We start from the raw sequence: 27,523 nt of genomic DNA, 5'->3' as shown, positions 1-27,523 counted from the left end.
GTTGGGGTATGTACGTACAGTCACTGTGGGGACGACGTCATTGATGGACCTATTGATGAAGCCAGTGACTGATGTGGTGTACTCCTCAATGCCAATGGAAGAATCCCGGAACATATTCTAATCTGTGCTGGCAAAACAGTCCTGTAGTTTAGCATCTGCTTCATCTGACCTCTTTTTTTCTATAGACCGAGTCACTGGAGCTTCCGGTTTTAATTTTTGCTTGTCAGCAGGAATCGAGAGGATAGAATTATGGTCAGATTTGCCAAATGGAGGGTGAGCTTTGTACGCATCTCTGTGTGTGGAGTAAAGGTGGTCTCAAGTTTTTTTCTCCTCTGGTTGCACATTTAACATGCTGATAGAAATGAGGTAAAACTGATTTAAGTTTCCCTGCATTAAAGTCTCTGGCTACTAGGAGCGCCATCTCTGGATGAGCGTTTTCCTTTTTGCTTATGGCGGTATACAGCTCATTGAGTGCAGTTTTAGTGCCAGCATCGGTCTGTGGTGGTATGTAGACAGCTATGAAGAATACAGATAAAAACTCTTGGTAGATAGTGTGGTCTACAACTTATCATGAGATACTCTACCTCAGGCGAGCAAACCTAGAGACTTCCTTAGCACCGGCTGTTGTTTACAAATATGCATAGGCCCCTGCCCCTTGTCTTAACAGAGGCTGCTGTTCTATCCTACCGATACAGTGTATAACCCACCAGCTGTATTTTATTAATATCGTCGTTCAGCCACGACTCGGTGAAACCTAAGATATTCGTTTTTAATGTCCCGTTGGTAGGATATACGTGCTTTCAGTTTGTACCGTTTATTTTCCAGCGATTGAACGTTAGCTAACAGTACGGATGGCAAAGGCAGATTAGCCAATCGTCGCCTGATCCTATTTCCCAGAAATCTCAGTTTCTTTCTCCAGCGAATGACGGGGATGAGGGCCTGTACGGGTGTTGAGTATATCCTTCCCGTCCGATTAATTAAAGAAAAATTATTTGTTCAATTCGAGGTGAGTAATCGCTGTTCTGATGTCCAGAAGCTCTTTTTGGGCATAAGAGAGCAACATTATGTACAAAATAGGTTACAAACAATGCGAAAAAACAAACACAATAGCTTGGTTGGTCAAGAGCCAATAAAACGTCAGCCATCCCCTTTGGCGCCATCACAACCTATGAGTGGTAGTTAGAGTCTAGCTCAGGGCAGTTCAATTCCAGACCTGGAGGAGGGCCAAAACAGTTGTTGTTTTTTTTCTACCTGGTAGTTAATTGCACTCACCTGGTGTCCCAGGTTTGAATTAGTCCCAAATGAGAGGATGAAAAACATAAGTGTTTTGGCCCTCCAGGAATGGAATTGAACAGCCCTGCATCTAGCTCATCTCTTTGAAGTCGTTCTGCCTTGACTTAGTCACCGTGTTATCTTTTGACTGTGAGTTCTCACCAGAGCTCTTTGAGGTGTGTCTGAAGAATAGTCTTCTGATATAGACTGGATGATAACAAGACTTGGTTAGGAGCTCTGACTGCTCAGATGGTTTGTATTGATTTGCTGTATATCATGGTACTTTTGCAAATTTGCAAGTATGGCAAACATACCAACTCTAAATTGGTATTAGGGCAATAACAATTCCAGTTCATAATAATTGAAAAGTGTAATTTATCATATCAAAGAGGATTTTCTAATTATTTCCTTAAAGGACCATTCAGCATGATGGCACTGACCGAGATGGTCATCTCGCTTGGAGTTCTTAGGAAACTATGCAGTATTTTGTTTTTGTATGTATTGTTTATTTCATTGTTACCCCAGGACATATTAAGTCTTATTACATACAGCTGGGAAGAACTATTGGATTTAAAAGCAACGTCAACTTACCAACATTATGACCAGGAATACGACTTTCCCGAAGCGGACCCTCTGTTTGGACCACCACCCAGGACAATGGATCTAACTCCAGTAGTCGACCCAAAACAGAGGAAGGGGCAGACGAAGCGACCACCTGGTCAGGCTCCGTAGACGTGCACATCGCCCAACTCTTCTGAGTATACTACTAGCCAATGTCCAGTCTTGACAACAAGGTAGACGAAATTTGAGCAAGGGTTGCCTTCCAGAGAGACATCTGAGATTGTAACATTCTCTGTTTCCCGGAAATATGTCTCTCTCGGGATATGATGGCGGGAATCGGTTCAGCTACCAGGCTTCTCCATGCATTGCGCCGACAGAGATAAACACCTCTCTGGGAAGAGGAAGGGCGGGGGTGTATGCTTCATGATTAACGACTCATGGTGTAATCTTAACAACATACAGGAACTCAACTCCTTCTGCTCACCGACCTAGAATTCCGTACAATCAAATTCCGGCCATTTTACCTACCAAGAAAATTCTCGTCAGTTATAGTCACAGCTGTGTACATTCCCCCTCAAGCAGACACTAAGATGGCCATCAAGGAACTTCACTCGACAATATGCAAACTGGAAATCATATATCCTGAGGCTGCATTTATTGTAGCTGGGGATTTTACCAAAGCAAATTTGATAACAAGGCTACTTAAATTCTACCAGCATATTGATTGTGCTACACACATGCGCAATACCCTCGACCACTGCTACTCTAACTTCCACGATGCATACAAAGCCCTCCCCCGCCCTCCCTTTGGAAAATCCGACCACGACGCCATCTTGCTCCTACCGTCTTATAGGCAGAAACTCAAACAGGATGTACCAGTGACGAGAAACATCCAAAGCTGGTCCGACCAATCGGAAGCCACGCTTCAAGATTGTTTTGATCACACGGACTGGAATATGTTCCGGACAGCCTCAGAGAACAACATCGACCTATATGCTGACTCTGTAAGTGTGTTTATAAATAAGTGCATTGGAGATGTTGTACCCACTGTGACTATTAAAACCTACTCTAACCAGAAACCGTGGATGGATGGCGGCATTTGCCAAAACTGAAAGCGTGATCCACCGCATTTAACCATGGAAAAAGGTCTGGGAATATGACTGAATATAAACAGTGTAGTTATTCCCTATGCAAAGCAATCAAACAAGCGAAATGCTACTATAGGGACAAGGTGGAGCCGCAATTCAACGGCTCAGACACGAGACGTATGTGGCAGGGTCTACAGGAAATCACGGACTACAAAATGAAATCCAGCCACATCACGGACACCAACGTCACGCTTCCAGACAAACACCTTCTTTGCCCGCTTTGAGGATAATACAGTGCCACCGTTGCGGCCCGCTAACAAGGACTGCGGAAGGCCAAAAAGATCATCAAGGACATCAACCACCTGAGCCACTGCCTGTTCACAACGCTACCATCCAGAAGGCGAGGTCAGTACAGGTGCATCAAAGCTGGGACTGAGATGCTGAAAAACAGCTTATATCTCAAGGCCATCAGACTGCTAAACAGCAACCACTAACTCAGAGAGTCCGCAGCCTACATTGGGTCTCAATCACTGCCGCTTGAATAAATGGATCACTAGTCACTTTATACAATGCACTCTAAATAATGCCACTTTCGTAATGTTTACATATCTTACATTATTCATATCAGGTGCATATACTGTATTTTATACCATCTATTGCACCTTGCCTATGCCGCTCGGCCATCGCTCATCCATATGCTTACATGTACATATTCTCATTCACCCTTTTATATTTGTGTGTATTAGGTAGTTGTTGAGGAATTGTTAGATTACTTGTTAGCTATTACTGCACTGTCGGAACAAGAAGCACAAGCATTTCACTACACTCGCATTAACATTTGCTAACCATGTGTATGTGACAAATACAATTTGATTTGAATAAAAAAGAGCCCTGACTATCCATTGATTTAAGTGTTATATTTCAAAGCATTTTGACAATCAGATCATCTTCAGTCATGTGATTCGGCCCCGTGTTTCTTTCGCAGATTTTTCTCTAACAACGGTCTGTTCATGAGCCGCTTTGGGGTGCGTGGACGGTCTCCAGGGCAACTGCAGCGGCCCACAGGAGTGGCGGTCCACCCCAGCCGACTACAACAACAAGTGGGTTAGCATCTTCTCCAGTGATGGGAAGTTCAAGGTGAGTTCAAAGTTTATACAATGCTGTCATTTATCCTGGAATCCACACTAGATATCACTCTGTTCCACCGTACTGATTCAGTCTGGACCTGCCTTCATTGAAATCCGTTATGCTGCTTTCTAGCTGCCCCAATTGTCGGTCCGAGTGCCTCTCTGTTGGAGCAGGTCCAGACTTCATCATTGACGTGAAAATATATTGAAATGGAGGGCTATTCAGTTTGGATTCCAGTCTTTTCCGTCATATCAACTAATAGCTGCTGTCAGAATTGCTTTATCCTAAGTGATGCTTTGGATGGCTGATGCTTACTGATAATGGATAGCTCAATGTGGGTATGCTTTCTGACTTGATTAGTCTTTTTCTACCCAGCAGCACCTGAAAAATATGTTCCCATGCCACTATGAGACTTTGACGTTAGCCTGAAACATTAACTTGCGAGAACCTGTTTGTTATTTATTTATATAAAATAACCAACAGCAATACTGGGCTATTATCTACTGTCCCTCTATCTCAGAATAAGATTGGCTTGGGCAAGCTGATGGGCCCCAAAGGCGTGTCGGTGGACAGGAACGGCCACGTCATCATCATGGACAACAAGGCGTGTTGCGTCTTCATCTTCCAGCCCAACGGAAAGCTGGTCACCGAGTTTGGTAACCGTGGAAACGGCGACCGGCAGTTTGCAGGTACACTCAATGGTAATGGTGTTGCACTCCCCTCTGAGCTCCCTCTCTTATGCTCTCACCAACTGCATGCGGAATGAGGACTCCCCCAGGTGAGTGACCTTTAGAACGTGACCTTTGACCTTTTATTTGATCAAGGGGGACTTCCCTTATGCTCTTCCTACTGTCTCGAAGCCAATTGCTTTTGTCAGTCATGTGTGTTTGTGTGTGTGTGTTTCAATTCAATGTTTCAATTTTAAATTAACCCAACCTTATCTTAAAGGGGGAATCAGCAGTTGTGACATCCATTTTTGTACTTAATGATATGTACCCATTGATTCCTGAAGAATGTAACTTTTGCCTCATCAGCTTACTTCAACAGATATACCCAATCAGAACCCAAAATATAGCTTGTTTAACTCCAATGTTTGTAACCACAGTAAATGTAAACAAACACTGTATAGCCTCAAAACATGATTAAATCTATACATATTGAATTTGAGTGGTTACTTTTCTTCTGCTGCATCCACCCTCTTTTTACAGAAACAGTGGTGGGGAGTACGCTTTGTCATTGTTTCAACTGCTGATTGCTGCTTTAAAAGGTATGGGTTAACCTTACCTAGACGTGAAAGTGTCCACTGGATCACTTGTCACTTTATACAATGCACTCTAAATAATGCCACTTTCATAATGTTTACCTATCTTACATTACTCATATCACATGAATATACTGTATTTTATACCATCTCTTGCACATTGCCTATGTAGGGTTGCACATTTTGGGGAATATTCAGAGGTGGAATCTTTCCGTGGGAATTAACGGGAATATATGGGAATTAACGGAAATATATGCAAATGAATATAAATACCATTTAAATATATATGTTTTTGCATTGGATATATTTACCATATCATATGGAGAAACCGGAAGGGAATATTGAATGATCCCAAATGATCCATTGCATCTCCCAAAAACGTTTTCAACATACATCTGTAAAATGATAGTCTAGCTTTGGTTGTCTTCCTCTCAGGCTTCCATGTCTTCGCCCTGGACCTCCTCAATGGCCACTTCTGAACATCAGACTCTGAGGCCTCATCTTCACTGTCCAACCTTGTGGATGATGGCTCGTTGTCAGGCTCAAATTTGCCCGGATGGCCGTCAATTTTTCAGATTCAATGCATGTGCAGCACAGCCAATTGGTGTGATGTGAGGGTAGGACTACTTCACTTGAGACCAAGCAGCCTTCATGTTTGCAGCATTGTCTGTCACCAGTGCAAATACCTTCTGTGGTCCGAGGTCATTGATGACTGCCTTCATCTGATCTGCAATGTAGAGACCGGTGTGTCTGTTGTCCCTTGTGCCTGTGCTCTTCAAGAATACTGGTTGAGGGGTAGAGATTATGTAGTTATTTATTCCTTGTCCACGAATATTTGACCACCCATCAGAGATGATTGCAATACAGTCTGCTTTCTCTATGATTTGCTTGACCTTCACTTGAACTCTGATGAACTCTGCATCCAGCAAATGAGTAGATAAAGCATGTCTGGTTGGAGGGGTGTATCATTGTTGCATTCTTTACATATGATTTGGCACAGTATTTGCAAATGTACACAGCTTTTACTTCTACATTAGCTGCAGGGACTTGTCTCTACACATCAGATGGTGCCTGTGGCATTTTCCTGTAAAGATTAGAAACAACTGAGTAAAAAAATAACAAAATACAATTCCATGTACAGATAAATAGTTAAGCAGTTAGAATAAACAACTCCTTTGTAAGGTAAATGTTTTCAAATTAAACATGTATGGAAACAGGTGAATTAACAGTCCTCAGTTAGCAGGCTCAAGCAAGCTAAAACCCACATGGTAGCAAAAACTAACATGCAGAAATTGTTAAATTGGAAATTATTTAAACACACTTTGCTGTAGGCTACTATTTACTAGTTAACAAAAAATCATGTATGTCATAAAATATATTCACCCCGCCCAGTATTGTAATCAAAACTTACCAGAAAGCATGTAGTCCTTGGCTCATACAGTGTAGTAGTGTGGGTTCAATAGCATCTCATTAGTGTGCAAGATCTTAAGAATCAGCTGTACATGTGTACTGTGCATGCAGAGGGTTGCAATTCCATTGAATAGTTTAACCAAAATATGCCACAAGACCTAGAATTGCCTGCCTTGTGTATCCCACAAAAAAAGCTAACTTCAAAAAAAAATGGAAAAAAAATGTAAGCAAAATTCCCAAAAGTTTACCAGAAAGTTTACAACCCTTTGCAACCCTACTTACAGTGCCTTGCGAAAGTATTCGGCCCCCTTGAACTTTGCGACCTTTTGCCACATTTCAGGCTTCAAACATAAAGATATAAAACTGTATTTTTTTGTGAAGAATCAACAACAGGTGGGACACAATCATGAAGTGGAACGACATTTATTGGATATTTCAAACTTTTTTAACAAATCAAAAACTGAAAAAGTGGGCGTGCAAAATTATTCAGCCCCTTTACTTTCAGTGCAGCAAACTCTCTCCAGAAGTTCAGTGAGGATCTCTGAATGATCCAATGTTGACCTAAATGACTAATGATGATAAATACAATCCACCTGTGTGTAATCAAGTCTCCGTATAAATGCACCTGCACTGTGATAGTCTCAGAGGTCCGTTAAAAGCGCAGAGAGCATCATGAAGAACAAGGAACACAACAGGCAGGTCCGAGATACTGTTGTGAAGAAGTTTAAAGACGGATTTGGATACAAAAAGATTTCCCAAGCTTTAAACATCCCAAGGAGCACTGTGCAAGCGATAATATTGAAATGGAAGGAGTATCAGACGTAGACCTGGCCGTCCCTCTAAACTTTCAGCTCATACAAGGAGAAGACTGATCAGAGATGCAGCCAAGAGGCCCATGATAACTCTGGATGAACTGCAGAGATCTACAGCTGAGGTGGAAGACTCTGTCCATAGGACAACAATCAGTCGTATATTGCACAAATCTGGCCTTTATGGAAGAGTGGCAAGAAGAAAGCCATTTCTTAAAGATATCCATAAAAAGTGTTGTTTAAAGTTTGCCACAAGCCACCTGGGAGACACACCAAACATGTGGAAGAAGGTGCTCTGGTCAGATGAAACCAAAATTGAACTTTTTGGCAACAATGCAAAACGTTATGTTTGGCGTAAAAGCAACACCCTGAACACACCATCCCCACTGTCAAACATGGTGGTGGCAGCATCATGGTTTGGGCCTGCTTTTCTTCAGCAGGGACAGGGAAGATGGTTAAAATTGATGGGAAGATGGATGGAGCCAAATACAGGACCATTCTGGAAGAAAACCTGATGGAGTCTGCAAAAGACCTGAGACTGGGACGGAGATTTGTCTTCCAACAAGACAATGATCCAAAACATAAAGCAAAATCTACAATGGAATGGTTCAAAAATAAACATATCCAGGTGTTAGAATGGCCAAGTCAAAGTCCAGACCTGAATCCAATCGAGAATCTGTGGAAAGAACTGAAAACTGCTGTTCACAAATGCTCTCCATCCAACCTCACTGAGCTCGAGCTGTTTTGCAAGGAGGAATGGGAAAAAATGTCAGTCTCTCGATGTGCAAAACTGATAGAGACATACCCCAAGCAACTTACAGCTGTAATCGCAGCAAAAGGTGGCGCTACAAAGTATTAACTTAAGGGGGCTGAATAATTTTGCACGCCCAATTTTTCAGTTTTTGATTTGTTAAAAAAGTTTGAAATATCCAATAAATGTCGTTCCACTTCATGATTGTGTCCCACTTGTTGTTGATTCTTCACAAAAAAATACAGTTTTATATCTTTATGTTTGAAGCCTCAAGGGGGGCCGAATACTTTCGCAAGGCACAGTACATGTACATATTCTGATTCACCCCTTTAGATTTGTATGTATTAGGTAGTTGTTGGGGAGTTGTTAGATTACTTGTTAGATATTAGAAGCTCAAGCATTTCGCTACACATTACCATCTGCTAACCATGTGTATGTGACAAATAAAATGTGATTTGATGTTTTTTTTTTTTTAAGAAATGCTTTATTGAAGTTGCTTCATTTGTTTTCTTCTCCTGATGTAATTGTCCTATATAATGTACTATTCTTAATTCACATGACAAAAATGTAAATGTCATGATCCACATGATCCGCATAAGTTTTACATGGATGCTTTCAAAGTTGCTCGTGTCCAGGGCACGCTCTGTATTGGCTGGGCTAAGAAAGTTGACCTATGTGCTTGTCATTGAATAATGGGTGATTTGGTCCCTAACGACCTGGATAGAGTGTATACCCTGAAAGGCCTAAACTTGCAATACAAAACAGCGTCAGTAACCTCAAAATGAAGATCACCAATGGAAAGGGGAGGCACTGGGGTTTCTGGGCCCATTGGGAGCCATGTATGACAGAGCATACATTCTTGTGTTGTCCACATTGGTTTGCTGGCAAATCCTGCTGCTGATGATGTAAAGCTTGGAGAAAAAAAAAGATATTGAAAAGTTTATGCTTTGGCTGTTGACTGATCGTTGCTCAAGATAACAGTGACTGGAAAATGAAAGAATCTCAGGTTCTGGAAACCCCGGAATGTCCTCGTTTGTTATGTCATAACGTAAGTCATGTTTGATACTCCAAGTCGATATTCGCGCCATAAGGAATTCCCCTCAACCACGCCCACAAATTGGAGAAAATAAAAATGATTTCCCATTGACACCCATTGTAAAAGAGCCAACTTCATAGATTTTTTTTGTTATACTGAAATAACAAAACATGCCGAAAAGCTGCAATGTTTTTCAATGTACCCAGGTAAAAAATCCCAACCCACGGCTTCCTGAGTCACGCAGCAGTCTAAGGCACTGCATCGCAGAGTAATCACTCCCGTCCCGGGTTCCATCCCAGGCTGTCGCAGCAGGCCCTGAGGGGGCGCACATTCTGCCCATCGTCGTCTGGGTTACGAGAGGGTTTGGCCGGCCGGGGATATCCTTACCCCATCGCGCTCTAGCGATTCCTTGTCGCGGGCTGGGTGCATGCACCTTGAATTCGGTCACCAGTTGTACTGCATTTCCTCTGACACATTGGTGCGGCTGGCTTCCGGGTTAAGCGAACAGTGTGTTAAGAAGCAATATGGCTTGGCAGAGTCTCGTTTTGGAGAACGCATGGCTCTCGACCTTCGCCTCTCCCGAGTCCGTACGGGAGTTGTGGGGATGGGACAAGATTGTAACTACCAATTGGATATCACGAAATTTGGGAGAAAAAGCGGTTTAAAAAAATTCCAACCTAACGTAGGGGAATAGAACCTGCGAGAAGAGCCCTGTGGCTTCAGGCTATTCAGCGTGGGAGAGTGAAAAATGTGGTATCCCAGTGTCCAAGTAGGCTACACGTAGTTGTGTGTAGAAAACATTTAATCACAGGTATGACATTAAACTTATTTAGTCCGTTAGTAACTCCACTCACTACATGTAGCAGTGTAGTCCGTTTGTTTGTGTTGTTGGTCTTGGCTAGCAAACCTTTTACGGCTGCTGTCCCTGTGCAGGGATCAACATCAGCGGAAATTTCAGAGTGACAACTAATAGTACTCGATACAACTCAAACTTTCATTAAAACACACATGCAGGGTACTCAATTAAAGCTACACTCGTTGTGAATCTAGCCAACATGTCAGATTTTTTAAATGCTTTTCGGCGAAAGCATGAGAAGCTATTATCTGATAGCATGCAACCCCCGAAATACCCAAAAGGGACGTAAACAAAATAATTTGCGTAGCCGGCGCTACACAAAACGCAGAAATAAAATATAAAACATTCATTACCTTTGACGAGCTTCTTTGTTGGCACTCCTATATGTCCCATAAACATCACAATTGGGTCTTTTCTTTTCGATTAAATCCATCCATGTATACCCAAAATGTAAATTTATGAAGCCCGTCTGATCCATGAAAAAGCACCGTTCCAAAACGCACCGTCATTTTTTAAAATTAAAAAAGTTACCTATAAACTTTGACAAAACACTTCAAACTACTTTTGTAATCCAACTATAGGTATTAGTAAACGTTAATAATCGATCAAATTGATCACGGGGCGATCTGTATTCAATAGCAGCACGTTTTGAAATCATGGTCCACATTCTCTCTTTCATAACTTCCTCTGGTGTACTTGACGACAGGAAGTGCCTATTCCTCATTTTACCAAGGATAAATTTAAAATCAATTGACAGTACTGGCGACATCGTGTGGAAGCTGTAGGCATTGTAAACTGGGCCCTATCTATTTTGGGGGGTTTTTGTGAACAGTTTTCCTTGGGATTTTTCCTGCTAAACACGTTCTGTTATAGTCACAGACAAGATTCAACAAGTTTTATAAACTTCAGAGTGTTTTCTATCCACACATACTAATCATATGCATATACTATATTCCTGGCATGAGTAGCAGGACGTTGAAATGTTGCACGATTTTTAACAAAAAGCTGCAAAAATTCGCAGCCTCTTTAACAGGATTTATTAATGTTCTTGTCGGTAGCTAGCTTGCACCATCATGAGGGAAGCCCTACAACATTACGTTTTTGTAAGTAGACAGAACATTCAGGAGCTGGCAGTGTTGAAAAGTAATCTTTAGGCGTGTTGTACTTTTCTTCCATGTAGTTTTGTAATTGCTAAAACAAGCAGACAACAAGAACATTGCGTTTGAAAAAGGTGTGAGCTGTGAGCCAATGGGGGTAACCACAGGTTGTTTTCCCCGCTGGAGGCCTTGATGTTCTAGTACCAACTGGGACTATCAAATATAATCTATACAATACTTTCTTTATTGCATCAAAATCAGAATTCATGATTTACATAATAAAATGTAAATTAAATAAAAAACAAATGAATAAAAAAAAACGAACAAACAAAAAGCACTGTGGGCCTAAGCATACACGTAAATAGTGAATAACCTGTCAAAACATCCAATAGAGGAGAGTGGGGTAAATTGAGCCGGTACCCCCTGTATATAGCCTCGCTATTGTTATTTTACTGATCCTCTTTAATTGTTACTTTATTTTTTTATTTTTTAGTATTTTTCTTAAAACTGCATTGTTGCTTAAGGGCTTGTAAGTCAGCATTTCACTTTAAGGTGAATTATTCGGCGCATGTGACAAATACAATTTGATTTGATTAGGTTTTTTATATTTATCATCATACCAACATATATTTCAGGATGTTGTGTATCCCTGGAAATAATCAGAATTAAAGTAAACATTACAGTTTTGAAAAGTAGTCTCTTGGCACTTGTTGAGCCGCGGGACAGGGTAAGTTAAGACGCCTACACATTTTCTCTACTGAATGAAATATGTGACGGACCGCCTTGATTCATTCAGTCTCATGTAGCAAAATTTTAATGTTTTATTTTCATTTTTACATTGGATAAAAGCAGAGACAGAGCTAAAAAATGGTATATCATACACTACATTTGAGGAACAATTGGAAAGTAATTCTGCTTTTAATGTTGATTGCTTTGTTTTGGTACACCCTTTGTCTACACCCATTCAGCATCGTTCATACCCTCTTAAGCTATAGCCCGACCCATCTCTTTAAGGGTTGAACCGAGCGTTCTGTACTAACAACAGCAGTCAAGCACCCAAGCTAACTGGCTAACTTGCTAGCTACTTCAAAATGAGAGAACAGCTAACTGAACATTACTCGCCCTAGCAGAGCTGGTTAAAGCTGTTTTTATGTTATCCAGAGAGTTGGTGACTGCAACTGTTCTGTCAGATTGTTCATTCTTAAATTCAGAGCGTTTGGCTCTCGGAGCATTCAGAGCGCACACTGGCCGATGAGAAGGGTTGATCTGAGTGTTCGGACCTCACAACGGCAGTCAAGCATCCAAGCTAACTGGCTAACATTGTCAAGCTTGCTAGCTACTTCCAGACACAAATGAGAACACCCTACTCTGACCATTTTACTCGCCCTAGGAGAGCTGGTTAGGCTTTTTTCAACAATTTAACAGTACACTAACTTGAAATGAAAACGACTTTGTTAAAATTAGTAACATGTAATATATGAAAATTTAGCTAGCTAGACTATTTTACCTATTTTACATCATGGTTGGACACTTTTCCGTCACGGATGCCATGGTTGCTCATAGTTTGAAGATGTAATCCGGAGACAGGTGTTTTCTCCATCTCCTTAGCTATCATACTCTAATTCCACTGATTTCAAAACTCAGTCCTCCATAAAGTGGAGATCAACACTTATGCAGTTCTAAACAATATAATATATTGGGGCGGCAGCGTAGCCTAGTGGTTAGAGCGTTGGACTAGTAACCGAAATGTTGCAAGAACGAATCGCATGGGCTGACAAGGTACAAATCTGTTGTTCTGCCCCTGAACAAGGCAGTTAACCCACTGATCCTGGGCCATCATTGAAAATAAGAATTTGTTCTTAACTGACTTGCCTAGTAAAATAAAAAATAAAACGATTTTTAAAAGCCACATACCTACACATTCTAACCAGATCAAATAGACAGAAGCTTGCTATATATGGCAGACCAATCCAAACGAATCTCTCGGCATGTCCAGCCCACTCATTATCTTAGCCAATCATGGCTAGCAGGAAGGTTGCTAGCTTTTTCTGTGGCTAAACCAACTAGACTCGTCATTTTAACAATTTTATTTGTATTTACAGATGGCATACAAGTTTGTTATTAAGGCACATGAAAGTTCACATGTCCCAGAAGGCAAAAAAAACGGCATTTAGATAAAAGTTTTTAAAAATCCTTTCAAATGGCTCCCGTGTGCAGCAGTGACTCGCAACATAGGCCTAGTTTCCTGAAATGGGTCACATATTACAATTACCTTTTTAAAACCATGTCTCTTTATTTCCCAAACACAATTCAACACAACTACGATCGCTTTTTTGTAAAATAATTAATACAAATTGTCACGAGTTCGACCGAGGGTGGCTCCCCTTCCCGTTCAGGTGGCGCTCGGTGGTCGTCGTCGCCGGCCTATTAGCTGCCACTGATTTTCTTTTCCTCCCCCTCCTTGTATGTTTATTGTTAGCACCTGTATGTTAGTAATTAGTTGGCCGTTATTAGACAGCCGGCCCGCCTGTTTCTTTGTGCGGGATTAATTATTGTAACGTTCGTGTATGTAGTAGACGAACGTGTTTGTTCCTGGTCGTGTATTCTGCTGTACTGTTTTCGTCCCCCGTGTTTGGGGCATTTGTTTTTGAGCACCAAGTGTTTCGTGAGTGCATTAAATAGCACAGTAGTGAACTCTCTGTTTCCTGCGTCTGACTCCACACCCACGACACCCGGAGCGTTACACAAATAAAAAATGGGACCACTTTTTCCATATGGTTTCTTCCTTTACAGACTCCATGAAATGATAATCCTTCTTAAATATTTGGTCAAATTATGAATGTTGTTTATGGTTTCCTAGAAACAAGGGTGGCTCAACTTACCCCTTTTGCTCAATTTACCCCACTCTTTCCTATAGCTTTCCATTTCAGTTAAATACATGTCTTTTCATTTAAAATTGTGTTAATGATTGTAGTTTATTATGATATTTGTTTAGTTTAACATAATAAAATACAAACAGTGGAATCAGTTTCTACATGTGTTTTGGCATGTCTTTCATAAACATATCACATCAAATGATACATTGTTTTAAAGCAAGCCATTTTCAACTTTGTCAGCAGTGTCTTTAGTAGTAGTTTTATTACATTTACATGTAGGCCGTGGTATGCCAGCTTAAAGCTGAATTATGTATACAGCACAAATGTAATTAAACAAGGAAACAAAAACAGTAAATCAGGAAGTCAGGATGGGAGCTGAAGCAGTTGGTCTTGATTGTATCTTGAGTGGTGGGAGGCAGCATCACAGGGATGTGGGTCAGGCCCAGACAGGTCCGGAGCAGTTTAGCAGCGCACCGCGACGTCCCCGATGTCCGTAGCGTAGCCGCTTTACTTTTGTAGCCATTCCTCCATACAAACAAGTAGCACCCACTTGGGTGAATCCCTGGTGCCAAAAAGCTGACTACTCATCAATAGTACCGAGTGGGCTATGACAATGCTCATGTCTCTGCCATCACCTCAAGCCATCTCTACTTTCCTCTGTTTTGTTGTTTACATTGCCATAGTACATGCATTTAACCTTGCTCCTATCTCTCTGTTTGATCCAGATCCTCACTTTGCAGCAGTCAACCATAACAATGAGATAATTGTTACAGACTTCCATAATCATTCTGTGAAGGTAAGACCATCTCATCAATTACAAATTATTTGTACCCTTGTGAAAAAAGTATGTATATTTTCCCATAAAATGTTTGTGTACCTTTCTGAAAAAAGTGTAACTTTTTTTTAAGGATGTGTACCCTTCTGAAAAAAGGATGTGCACCTTTCTGAAAAAGGGATATAATAATGCATAATTTATTCAACTTCTATAGCGCTTTTCATGACACAAATTCTGAAAGCACTTGAAAAAGCTGTAAGATAGTGTATACACTTATTACTATGAGATTATTAACGAAGCACCAGTCCAGTAGTTATTTTACCAATAACTCTATAAGACTAACATTTTAACAATAGTAATTATTGGCTTATCTGAAGGTATGAATTCTCATGAGAATCAATTGGAGTTCTGTCATGACTCTCTCTCTCTCTTGGGTGAGGATCATAGGTGCCAGATCAGCTCGGCACAGGGCTGACAGCCAGACACACCCCCCCCCCCCCCTCTCTCTTCCACAAGAGTTTTATGACTTAACAACCAGATCGTAAATACCATGCAGAAACCTTCACTTCTGCTCTGTAGTATTGAGTTAAAAATCCTTTGTGTGTAGAGAGAGACTCTGGCCTAAATACTTTAACATCAAAAGATTGGACATTGAAACAATATTTCTAACATAAATGTGGGAAATGGTCGGGAGGGACTTAAAGAACAATCATGTCAGATCAGTTATTGTTCTGTGATATCATTAAATAAACTGTAAGAGCTTTTACAATGTATATGTCAGAGTTAAATCTAAATGCTGTAAAACTTATATGATTAAATATGATCCTATCTGTGTGAAGCTGAAATGTGATTTTAGCATTCTAAATGAGGATTGTTTTCATGTAAAGTTTTACCGTCAGGCAAAAAGAATGGAAGGAACACTTTAAAAAAAACTCTTAATGAAATTTACATTGGACCAGTATACAGACGATAAGCCGGACGTCACAAATGGTTTAAAACTACTAGGCCAGAAAGCGTGGGGCTGTGGCTACACGTGTAAAACGGTTAGACTCTACCAGAAAGAGAAAATGGAAAGATCCTCAAACTCAACAGAGAAGAAGACGAGACATGCACCGCCTGCAGCTCTGCATGTAACGTAGTCTAGGAAACTCGACCGAAGACGAGAAAATAACATTTCCCTATCAAACGACCATTAGTACGTCTGATGTTTCCATTCTAACAGACACTTCCAGAACAAAAGAAACCTACTACAACTACTAAGGACATGGTGACCTCTGGTGGACAACCAGAGGCTTACATAACCAGAGACTTTCTGTCTAACTATTCGCCACAGACTGACCGGCGAGTTCAACAGAGAGAGACAACAAAGACATACAAGCGTAAATATATACATTGCATTTCTAAATCCGAATGAGCGGTTGTTAGGGTGCCAAATATCCATATTTACAATGAGCGTATTATTCAACTGTATGTACGATAGTTGAATTCTTTTGTCTCTCCTTCTCCCCTCATCACTTTCATTGGTTGACCAGCCATCATATCGGGGTTAGTCCACTAGGGACTTATCATTGCATTATGTAATAGTCAATGTATAATCTATCCTGTGTGTATGTAATTCTGTGTGATTATTTAGTTAGTTATTAAATAAATAATTAAGCCAATTTGTGTATCACTGAGTCATCATGTAGACCAGGGTTCGTGCAAATTTAACGGATTATGCAACGTTCAAAATGAGACTGATATGAGGTAAAAATGATGAATGGGTGACTAAGATGATAATGATATATTCTGATATTCTTGAGTTAATTCGGGAAACGTAACTCATTAAACTTTTTCCGTGGTGCCCCAAGACTGCTAATGAGTTAATTGTTACATGATTAATTTATTCATCGTAATAATTAAACATAGTTAATTGATTTGATAAAATAATCATCGCATTAATGTTAGTCACGTCACAACAGTTCTTTACCAGAAAACCAAGACAAACACAATTTCTTTATACAATCAACATTTAATAATACTAATCTAAATATTTAAACATAATGAGAATGATCATGAAAAGGTAGGAAATAGATTTTTAAGACAACAAGTGAAGACATTGAGATCCTGAATATTAAATGATGTTGTACTCTGTCAGTGATCAAATTCTGTTGTGGCTTCTTGATGGTTCAGGCTGCATGGAGGAGAACAAAGAAAGAAGATGGCTGTGTGTCCAGTCTTGCTGAATTGGGGTTCCTCCATCAGGTTGCTCCTTTGGTCCTGAGTTGGTGTCCTTATGCTTGTTGCTCTTCTCTGTTGGCTCCTTGCTTGAGTTGCAGACACTGTGCTCTAATTGTCTTCTCCTTCAAATCTGGCGTTCTGCCCTTGAGCAAGGCAGTTAACCCACTGTTCCCCGGGTGTCGAAGACGTGGATGTTGATTATGGCAGCCCCACGCACCTCTCCGATTCAGAGGGGTTGAAGACTGTTAGCTTACGTGTACCGTTTAGGCTACGCTAGCTCTTTTAAGTCTTGTGTTTTCTTCCGAGACTAACTCTTCTTCTAAGCCTATTTAGTGTGTGGGCACTTCCTTCCCAATGTCTGTACTGGATTACAGGTATTATTCTCTAAAATATACTTTTCCCCTAAATGATCAGTTACCAGTTCTGGCCATTAAAGGCAAAGGTCCAGGAGCTATGGTCAGCCTGCTGGTGATGGAGGTCCAAAGAGAAGAGGGTAAGAGATAGGGGAGCAGAACTTTTATAGTGCTGCTAGGTCACATGGTATCACCCCTAGATGTCGAGCCATTTGTACGACCCATTGTCTTGGGGGGAGAAAATCTAAAGTTGGTTAAGCTCAATTCAACATTGTTTTATGCATTGTTCAACATATCAAATTCAACCGACAAGGCTACAAAAAAATAAAATAAAACAGCTATAGGATAGAGTAGATCAGGAACAATAATTTTCAGACAGCGTTGAAAGTTGAGTGTTTCAAGCCTCCAACAGGTGGAGTGACAATCAAGATGGAACCACATGGCTTGAACAGAGAAAGGAGGTCAATGGGGGGAGATGAGCAGGTCCTGACAGCACAGTTCACTCTCCATTGAAGGCATCTCACTGGCGCCTTGTCGCCCCCCCCCCCCCCCCCCCCCCCCCCCCTCTCCGTAGCTGTTGACTCTCTGGTCTTGTAGTGTAGAAAGAGAAGAAGTTTGTTTTTGAGCTCTCCAGTCTCCATTCACTAAAGATATTATGATGACAGGCCGCTCATAACTTAGGAGGAAACCTCCCGAGATGACGTCACTGCTAGTTCGTCATGCATTAGTCTTCCTCATTGGGTCAAAAGACCGTAGAAATAACAACAACAAAAATTGGTTGGGAGTTTTCAAATCTAAATACACTAACGTTAGCTAGCTAGCCTGGTAGCATTGTTAGCTATCATGAGACCGCTGATTTGCAATGAATTCATGGGCAGGAAACAAATAGACTTAATACAGATATAATCTAAACATTTGGCTATTCAAAACCAAAAATAATGAAAAAATATTCCAACAAAAAAGCTCTCTGCCTAGGCGACCTCACAGCAAATTGTCACTCACCGAACCAAATGATGATATGTACCTTTTCTTTATATAAAAAGGGATTGTGTACCCTTCTGAAAAAAGGATGTGTACCTTTCTGCAGGTGTTCAACCCTGAGGGGGAGTTTCTTCTGAAGTTTGGTTCCAACGGGGAGGGGAACGGCCAGTTCAACGCCCCTACGGGGGTAGCGGTAGACGTCAATGGCAACATCATCGTGGCAGACTGGGGCAATAGCAGGATACAGGTGAGGCCAAAGAGCATGGAAGTGAGACCAAGGTCAGGGAAGTGGGAGACCTTGTTTAGGTGTTAACTAAACTGTAAATGAGAAAAAAAATACTGTTCTCTAGAATGCACTTTAAAGTATAATTTTATTATCAAATATTTTGATTAGATTTATTATATTTGCATCTGGAGTAGTCAGTTAAATTTGGAATACCACTAAGCGCTCTCTCTCAGGTGTTTGATGGCAGTGGTTCATTCTTCTCCTACATCAACACATCGGCAGACCCTCTCTACGGTCCCCAGGGCCTGGCCCTCACCTCCGATGGCTACGTGGTGGTGGCTGACTCTGGGAACCACTGCTTCAAAGTCTACCGTTTCCTGCAGTAGCCCTCGCACACTTAGTGTACACACACAAAGACTTGCACACACATACCATCCTCAGTACGGAGTAAATGGGTAGATTTGCACTCATCCACTTCCCCCACTAATTCAATCCCGCCATCCATCACCGTGCCATACAGAATGGCACTCTCTCTAACCTTTCACCCTGACATGTGCCTCTGTAGCCTCCTTCGTGACCTCTGACCTTTAAGCTTGTCCTCCACTGACACGCTGGAGTTCACAAGAGCAACCCTGTATTTCCTCAGAAACCTTTTCGACTGTAGGCCATGGGGAAGAGGAAGAAGAGAAGGAGAATTGGTGATGTGATGTAGGTGGGAGGGAGGGACTATGATTGAGATCTCCGTGGATTGGAGGATGGAGATTTATTCGACTAGTTTCTGTCCCTGCCCCTAATGTGATATACAGAAGTAGTAAGGTGAAGTTGCCCCTAGATGCTGGTCTTGGGTCAGTTTAGCATTTTGCCCACCAATAGTTTAGGTTAGGATTGGTGGAGTGGAAGCTGATCCTAGATCTGAACTTAGGGGAAACTTCACCCCAGAGCTGATATACACATCCCTTTTGTTAAAATGTCCCTTGTTGGGACGATGAGAAATGATAACTGCGTATCATGGTTAGGTTGGACCAATTCTTCCTTTCGTTATTTATTGTTGTGACGTGGCACTTGATATGAAACTGGAAATTAAGGTTTATCATGCAAGTATGGAGGTTGTTGCTAATATTAGTCGACTGTCAATGTGTATGGAAGTGAGATTGAAAGGAAGTAAAAATTTAAAATAAAGTGCCCGGACAAAAATATGTCTCATTCCCCAATTTTAATGAATTAGATTGTTTCACTTTCTTGGCATCCCATGATTATTATTTGGCATCAATGATCACCACAAAGTAATCTCCGGCTAAAGTAGCTTCTAGTCAAATGTTCTCAGTGAAAATGAGTTCTCTACCCACCTCACCTGTTCAATTTCATACATATAGGACCTAAAATATATCAGGGTATTTTTAAAGCATGGTATTTATAACAAGTGCATGCAACGCTGTCCAAAAACCTTTCCACAAACATTTGTAAATCATTCACCAACATCTGTTTGTCAAAGATTGCAGACATCTGCAGGAAGCTATCTAAGTTTGGTATCAGATGACACATTTTGTGACACTGCTCAATTGTTACATTCTGCTTAGGAGATAGTTCTTCGTGGGAGTGCTTTTTTCAATCTACACACCACCACTTGATATTTACATATATTAACAATAAGGAATTCACATACTGCTCAATGTATGATATAGTGTCTTATCTCCTCTAGTCCAGTGGTTTTTACACTTCTTCTCTTCCACAATAATAACAGGCTAGGTATTGTTGCTCAATGCAAAAGAGTGCGTGTGTAGCTCTCCTAAACTGACAACAGATGGCGCCAGGGTATGAGAGGTGAGTTTAATATCCCGTTCCCCCTTCTCTTGTACTACCGCGGGAAACTCATTGCTTGCACTGTATCACTGAAGCCGGAGAAACTCAGTCCGTGAAAGTTATTTACATTGCAAAATGGTAAGTTAGTTAGACCTTTTTTACAGTCAACACCCTTGCTCCCAGTCTTGCTTACTGGCTAAATGGCCTGGCTAGATAGCCCGTTGAAGAAGCTTTGGTTGAACTCTAGCTAAGTATAACTTGCTAGCACACTTACCTAACTCGAACTAGCACATATGTCAATGTCAACCCCATCTCTGTTTTGGTAAATAGCTGAGGGATGGAGAGATAATTTATGTTTGATCCGAAATTGTGGTCGGATGCTTCGTATGGAAGGTATGACGCAATTTGTGGAGGCTTGAAGAGGGCAAATCAAGCTCTGTACCACATCGCCGTGTACCTCTAAAATGTTGTTATACTGTGTAGGGCTCAGAATTGACATGATTGGTTAACTGTAGGTGGGGACCGGAGGTCCAGTATAAACCAAACTCACTTCCTTAACAACTTCCTGTGCAATAGCTCGGCTCCGCTAAGCGCAAGAAGTATGAAAATCCTGAAGTCTGCATAGGTAGCATCTCACTAAATGCTGAATTGCCGCTTCAGACGTCGGATGCAAGGACTGACCATTCATGAGATAAACATAGTTTTATCCATGTTTAAAGGCTAGACATATTATTTTTACAGTTATATTTGTGGTTATGATGCGGTATGACAGTTGAACTTAGATCATGAGGCATTTTACAAGTTAAATTCTTCAAGAATCAATGTATGAATTTTGAAAGTCAATGTATGTACCAATTACAGATTGCCACATTATAATTGACTTATTTTGTTTCTTCTGTATTTTTGTCTTGCAGTCCAAAAAAAAAGGTCTCAGTCTTGAGGAGAAGAGGACTCGCATGATGGAGATTTTCTTCGAGACAGTGAGTTAAAAGGGTAGTTCACCAAAATGACATATTGATGTCTTTGCTAATCGGTTCCATAATGTGAATGGGATTTGTGCCACAAATTCTTAAACGTTAGCATGTGGAAACAGTACCAGGGAAACTAAACCAAAGCATGAATTGCTAGGGACCCCAAGGGGTGCACGTTTCTGTTTTGCCCTAGCGCTACATAGCTGATTAAAATAATCAACCAATCATCAATCTTTGATCATTTGAATTAGTTGTGTAGTGTTACGGCAAAATTGCTGGCCTGCAGGGTAAGGAAACCAATGTAACTTTGGTGAACTCTCCCTTTAATAATTTTACACTTAAGTGTATTTCATAACACAAATGCCGTTTCACTTCAAGCTGTGTATGGAGGTCCAAGAGTGTCCATGAAGAGTAGCAAGATTGTGGGAGTTTTGAGTCAGTTGTTGAAACCGAGGACTGGTTCTGTGTCACAGTTAGAAAGCTGCCGCGGATGCCAGGATTGGCTATGACACCTGAGCTAAAGTAAACAGACCAAACATAGCACCTTGAGCGTGCCTCCATCTCTCTCTCTCTCACACACACACACACACACACACATTGGCTCTCCCTCTAGTGTGAAACAACCTCAGACATCTTGGGGCAGGGAACTTGGTTTCTAAGCTGGGGTTAACCAGTAGAAGAGGTTTTCAGGATGATGCATGCTGTATTGCTGATTCATACTTAAGTTGGGGGTTTGCATAGCGGGACCTGGGTTACTGCGATTTCCCACCCAAACCAACTCCCTTTTCCCTGGATAAATAACTGCTAGAAACCGGAAGTCTGCAGTTTGACAAGTCACACTCTTACTGCTCGCTTAAAGGTTTAAAACCATAGAAATACAATCAATTTCTAGGTGTAAAGCATACTTAATCACGTTTGATCATGAGTTATAGGCCTATACCGGTTTTTGATATCCTTTAACGTTTTCCATGCCCTCTTTGATTTGAAGCAAAACCAATAAATGTCAGTTTTCACTGTCTTTCCAAGAAACCACAAACAACAATCTAAGCTAGATGCCCTCAATCTCACACAAATTATCAAGGAACCTACCAGGTACAACCCCAAATCTGTAAACATGGGCACCCTGATAGATATCATCCTGATCAAATTGCCCTCTAAATACACCTCTGCTGTTTTCAACCAGGATCTCAGCGATCACTGCCTCATTGCCTGCGTCCGTTATGGGTCCGCTGTCAAACGACCTGTCAAACGCTCCCTAAAACACTTCAGCGAGCAGGCCTTCCTAATCGACTTGGCCCAGGTATCCTGGAAGGATATTGACCTGATCCGGTCAGTAGAGGATGCCTGGTTGTTCTTTAAAAGTGCCTTCCTCACCATCTTAAATAAGCATGCCCCTTTTCAAAAAATTTTGAACTAAGAACAGATACAGCCCTTGGTTCACTCCAGACCTGACTACCCTGACCAGCACAAAACATCCTGTGGCCACTCTACTAGCTTCGAATAGTCCCCGCGATATGAAACTTTTCAGGGAAGTCAGGAATAAATATACACAGTCAGTTAGGAAAGCAAAGGCTAGCTTTTTCAAACAGAAATTTGCATCCTGCAGCACTAATTCCAAAACGTTTTGGGACACTAAAGTCCATGGCGAATAAGAGCACCTCCTCTCAGCTGCCCACTGCACTGAGGCTAGGAAACACTGTCACCACCGATAAATCCACTATAATCGAGAATTTCAATAAGTGCATCTCCATGGCTGGCCACGCTTTCCACCTGGCTACCCCAAACCCAGCCAACAGCTCTGCACCCCCCGCAGCAACTGGCCCAAGCCCCTCCCCCGCTTCTCCTTCACCCAAATCCAGACAGCTGATGTTCTGAAAGAGCTTCAAAATATGGATCCTACAAATCAGTTGGGCTAGACAATCTGGACCTTCTCTTCCTAAAATTATCCACCACCATTGTCGCAACCCCTATTACTAGTCTGTTCAACCTCTCTTTCGTATCGTCTGAGATTCCTAAAGATTGGAAAGCGGCCGCGGTCAACCCCATCTTCAAATGGGGAGACATTCTAGACTCAAACTGTTAGACCTATATCCATCCTGCCCTGCCTTTCTAAAGTCTTCGAAAGCCAAGTGAACAAATAGATCACCGACCATTTCGAATCCCACCAAACCTTCTCCGGTTTCTGAGCTGGTCACGGGTGCACCTCAGCCATGCTCAAGGTCCTAAACGATATCATAACCACCATCGATTAAAAAAATAAAAACAGTACTGTGAAGCCTTCTTCATCGACCTGGCCAAGGCTTTCAACTCTGTCAATCACCGTATTCTTATCGACAGACTCAACAGCCATGGTTTCTCTAATGAATGCCTCGCCTGGTTCACTAACTACTTCCCTGACAGAGGCAGTGTATCAAATCGGATTGCCTGTTGTACGGACCTCTGACAGTCTCTATGGGGGTGCCACAGGGTTCAATTCTCGGGCCGACTCTTTTCTCTGTATATATCAATGCTGTCGCTCTTGCTGCGGGTGATTCTTTAATCCACCTCTACGCAGACGACACCATTCTGTATACATCTGGCCTTTCTTTGGACACTGGGTTAACAAACCTCCAAACGAGCTTCAATGCCATACAACACTCCTTCTGTGGCCTCCAACTGCTCTTAAGCGCTAGGAAAACTAAATGCATGCTCTTCAACCGAACGCTACCTGTACCCACCCACCCGCCTAGCATCACTGCTCTGGACGGTTCTGACTTAGAATATGTGAACAACTACAAATACCTAGGTGTCTGGCTAGACTGTAAACCCTCCTTCCAGACTCATATTAAGCATCTCCAATCCAAAGTTAAAACTAGAATCGCCTTCCTATTTCGGAACAAAGCCTCCTTCACTCATGCTGCTAAACATACCCTTGTAAAACTGACTATCCTACCGATCCTCGACTTTGGCGATGTCATTTACAAAGTAGCCTCCAACACTCTACTCAGCAAATTGGATGCAGTCTATCACAGTGCCATCTGTTTTGTCACCAAAGCCACATATACTACCCACCATTGCGACCTGTATGCTATTGTTGGCTGGTCCTCGCTACATTTTCGTTGCCAAACCCACTGGCTCCAGGTCATCTATAAGTCTTTGCTAGGTAAAGCCCCACCTTATCTCAGCACACTGGTCACCATAGGAGCACCCACCCGTAGCACGTGCTTCAGCAGGTATATTTCACTGGTCATCCCCAAAGCCAACACCTCCTTTGGCCGCATTTCCTTCCAGTTCTCTGCTGCCAATGACTGGAACGAATTGCAAAAATCACTGAAGTTGGAGACTTATATCTGCCTCACTATCTTCAAGCATCGGCTGTCAGAGCAGCTTACCGATCGCTGCAGCTGTACACAGCCCATCTGTAAATAGCCCATCCAACCAATTACCTACCTCATCCCCATATTTGTTTTTGTTTTTTTCCTACTCTTTTGCACACCAGTATTTCTACTTGCACATCCTCATCTGCACATATATTACTCCAGTGTTAATTGCTAAATTGTAATTACTTTGCTCATACATTTAAAAAAAAAAAAATCAAATATATTACTATGGAGTTGTTTTTTTGTCTCTCTCACCAGAAAGAAGTGTTTCAGCTGAAGGACATAGAGAAAATCGCCCCCAAGACTAAAGGAATAAGTGAGTAATGATTAATTGAGATGAACCAGATGGATCGTTTTACAAGTGAAACCTGGGACTCGCAATTTATTTTCTATATAAAATAAAACTCAGCATTAAATAAAAAAATGGCCCTGCGGTGCCAAGGTGCATTTTCTATTCAGTGAAGGCATATGGATCCCAAATCTAAGACCAGCGTACTAAAATTTCCAGAGGTCTTAATTTCACCTCGTGAAGTTAAGTGTGTCCATGTTTTTGGGGCGAGCATTTTGCGTATGCCTGAAGTAGTTCGTGTCATTTTCTTCCCATAAATGTGCGGTCTGTGTCAACACTGAAAGTTGCCCTCATGCACCCATAACAACATAATGGTAAAATAGTCCCAACATCATCGTCTTGGAAACCGAGTCTAGCCCAAACCACTTTGATTCATCCCATATTTAGCCTGTAGTATGGAGTGGGACGACACTACTGCAAAAAGACACTAACGTGTGTGTGTGTGTGTGTGTGTGTGTGTGTGTACAGGGAGAAAAACAATAGGGAAAAGCACATGTTTTAAGTGCTGGCCCCATAGAGAAACAGAGCTGTACTGTTTTGGGACGTACCCAAACGGGACTTTATTTTCCTTTTATTTTTTTTACAGTGGACGTTATATTAATTTGGGGAAACTTGATCGGGCTGCCCGCAAATGATTAGAATCACATGTTTTTTAAAGGCCCTGCTCTGGCATCGTGATGTAGTTACGGGGGCTGGAGGGGAGAGGGGGTCTGTAAACTGTAAACAGTCACTTATCTCACACAGCAGAGAGGGAAGGAGGGAGAGAATGAGAGGGGGACAGAGTGAGATCAGGAGCCCTCTTTGAATACGTTGAATATGCATCCATTCTTTTCCTTGATGTAGCCTGATCACTGATTTCAAATCATTGGATAAGCAAAACCAATGATTCAACTACATCGCTTTCCACCAATCCAGCTATGTTATATCAGTGATTTTCAAAAGGTCTCAGGAGAGAAATAGTGAGTGAGCGATGGAAGAGAGAAAAGCGGTGAGGCAAACGAGCAAGACCAAGACTAGAAACTAGCAAGTCCAGATGTGCCAGACTATCGAGAAATTTAAGCATGTTTGATAAATGAGGCCCCTGAAATACTTGTTCCAGAGTTTGCTTAAACAGGGCCCATTAGCTTGATTCTCCCTGCTGCCCAACATCCTCCCAGTACTTAAAGGGGAAGTTCAGTGTTTTACATATACTGTACACAGTATATTGCTAAAGTTTGTAGTGGCTGTTTAGAGAAAACAAAACAATGGATTACAGTTTCTCCTGGCCATATACTACTTTCAGTATGTGGTGCCATCTACATTTTAAGTTGTAAAATACTGAATTTTCTCTAACGCAGCTTGTTCCAAAACACACCAGATCAACTTTATTAGTGCTACGGCAGAGGAACAGAACAGTGCATGATGTGGGACTATCACATTTCACCAGCCGTCCTCGTTCCAGATGTTAGAACATTCTATTACGCTTGGTGGTAAAGTTTCCCCTAGGTAGAGATCTAGGACCAGCTTGCCTTCCCCAATCTATCCTTAACCATTGTGGGAAAAATGCTAAACTGACACAGAATCAGTTTCTAGGGGTAACTTCGTAAGCCCTCTATTATTCTCAGCTGATTTGGGATCAATTAAGAGAGGGGAGGAATACACAGGAGAGCCCTGGACTCTGCAAATTTAAATCAACGTTTTCCCTAATCACTGTAATAAATGTAAAGCGATTACGTGGCAGATGAGTGGGCTAGGGCTGCTTCCTAAATGGCACCCTGTTCCTTATATAGTGTACTACTTTTAACCAGGGCCCATTTAGCACTTTGGTCTAAAGTAGTGCACTATATAGGGAATAGGATGCCAAATGGGATGCAAATTGATTCTGCTCTCGGTACATCTGGACCACAGAGTTGGAAGATTGAAGCTATATGAGCCTGGATAGTATAATGGGCTTTACTCGGTAATATGATGATTTGAAACAAATCCAGTTGTTTTGCTATGTGAATGTACAGTGGCTTGCGAAAGTATTCACCCCCTTGGCATTTTTCCTATTTTGTTGCCTTACAACCTGGAATTAAATATATTTTGGGGGGGTTTGTATCATTTGATTTACACAACATGCCTACCACTTTCAAGATGCAAAATATATTTTTTGTGAAACAAACCAATAAGACAAAAAAACAGAACTTGAGCGTGCATAACTATTCACCACCCCAAAGTCAATACTTTGTAGAGCCACCTTTTGCAGCAATTACAGCTGCAAGTCTCTTGGGGTATGTCTCTATAAGCTTGGCACGTCTAGCCACTGGGATTTTTGCCCAAAACTGCTCCAACTCCTTCAAGTTGGATGGGTTCCGCTGGTGTA

At 41.6% G+C, this 27,523-nt stretch overlaps 1 protein-coding gene and 1 pseudogene across 5 annotated transcripts in view; both read left to right on the top strand.

The window, feature by feature from the left end:
• Positions 1 to 20,492, top strand: part of LOC110498675 — a 30,908-nt pseudogene extending 10,416 nt beyond the window's left edge.
• A 57-nt stretch (positions 20,493 to 20,549) lies between these two features.
• Positions 20,550 to 27,523, top strand: part of LOC110497506 (meiotic nuclear division protein 1 homolog) — a 32,399-nt gene continuing 25,425 nt past the window's right edge. For 3 of the 5 annotated variants that reach the window (XR_005037679.1, XM_036954453.1, XM_021573642.2), the window contains exons 1-3: positions 20,550 to 20,638; positions 21,415 to 21,480; positions 25,089 to 25,146. Coding sequence is in view for 4 of the 5 variants with exons in the window: in XM_036954453.1 (XP_036810348.1) it covers positions 20,636 to 20,638; positions 21,415 to 21,480; positions 25,089 to 25,146 (127 nt within the window). In the remaining variant the exon portion in view is untranslated. Of the gene's footprint in view, positions 20,639 to 20,842; positions 21,220 to 21,414; positions 21,481 to 25,088; positions 25,147 to 27,523 lie in introns of those variants that run through there. The other 2 variants (XM_036954452.1, XM_036954451.1) reach the window with 2 other exon arrangements.

The sequence above is a fragment of the Oncorhynchus mykiss genome, chromosome 19, assembly GCF_013265735.2.
Source record: "Oncorhynchus mykiss isolate Arlee chromosome 19, USDA_OmykA_1.1, whole genome shotgun sequence".
NCBI classification, from domain to species: Eukaryota; Metazoa; Chordata; class Actinopteri; order Salmoniformes; family Salmonidae; genus Oncorhynchus; species Oncorhynchus mykiss.
Note: the sequence above shows the minus strand (reverse complement) of the source record. Positions and strands in the feature narration are given on the sequence as shown.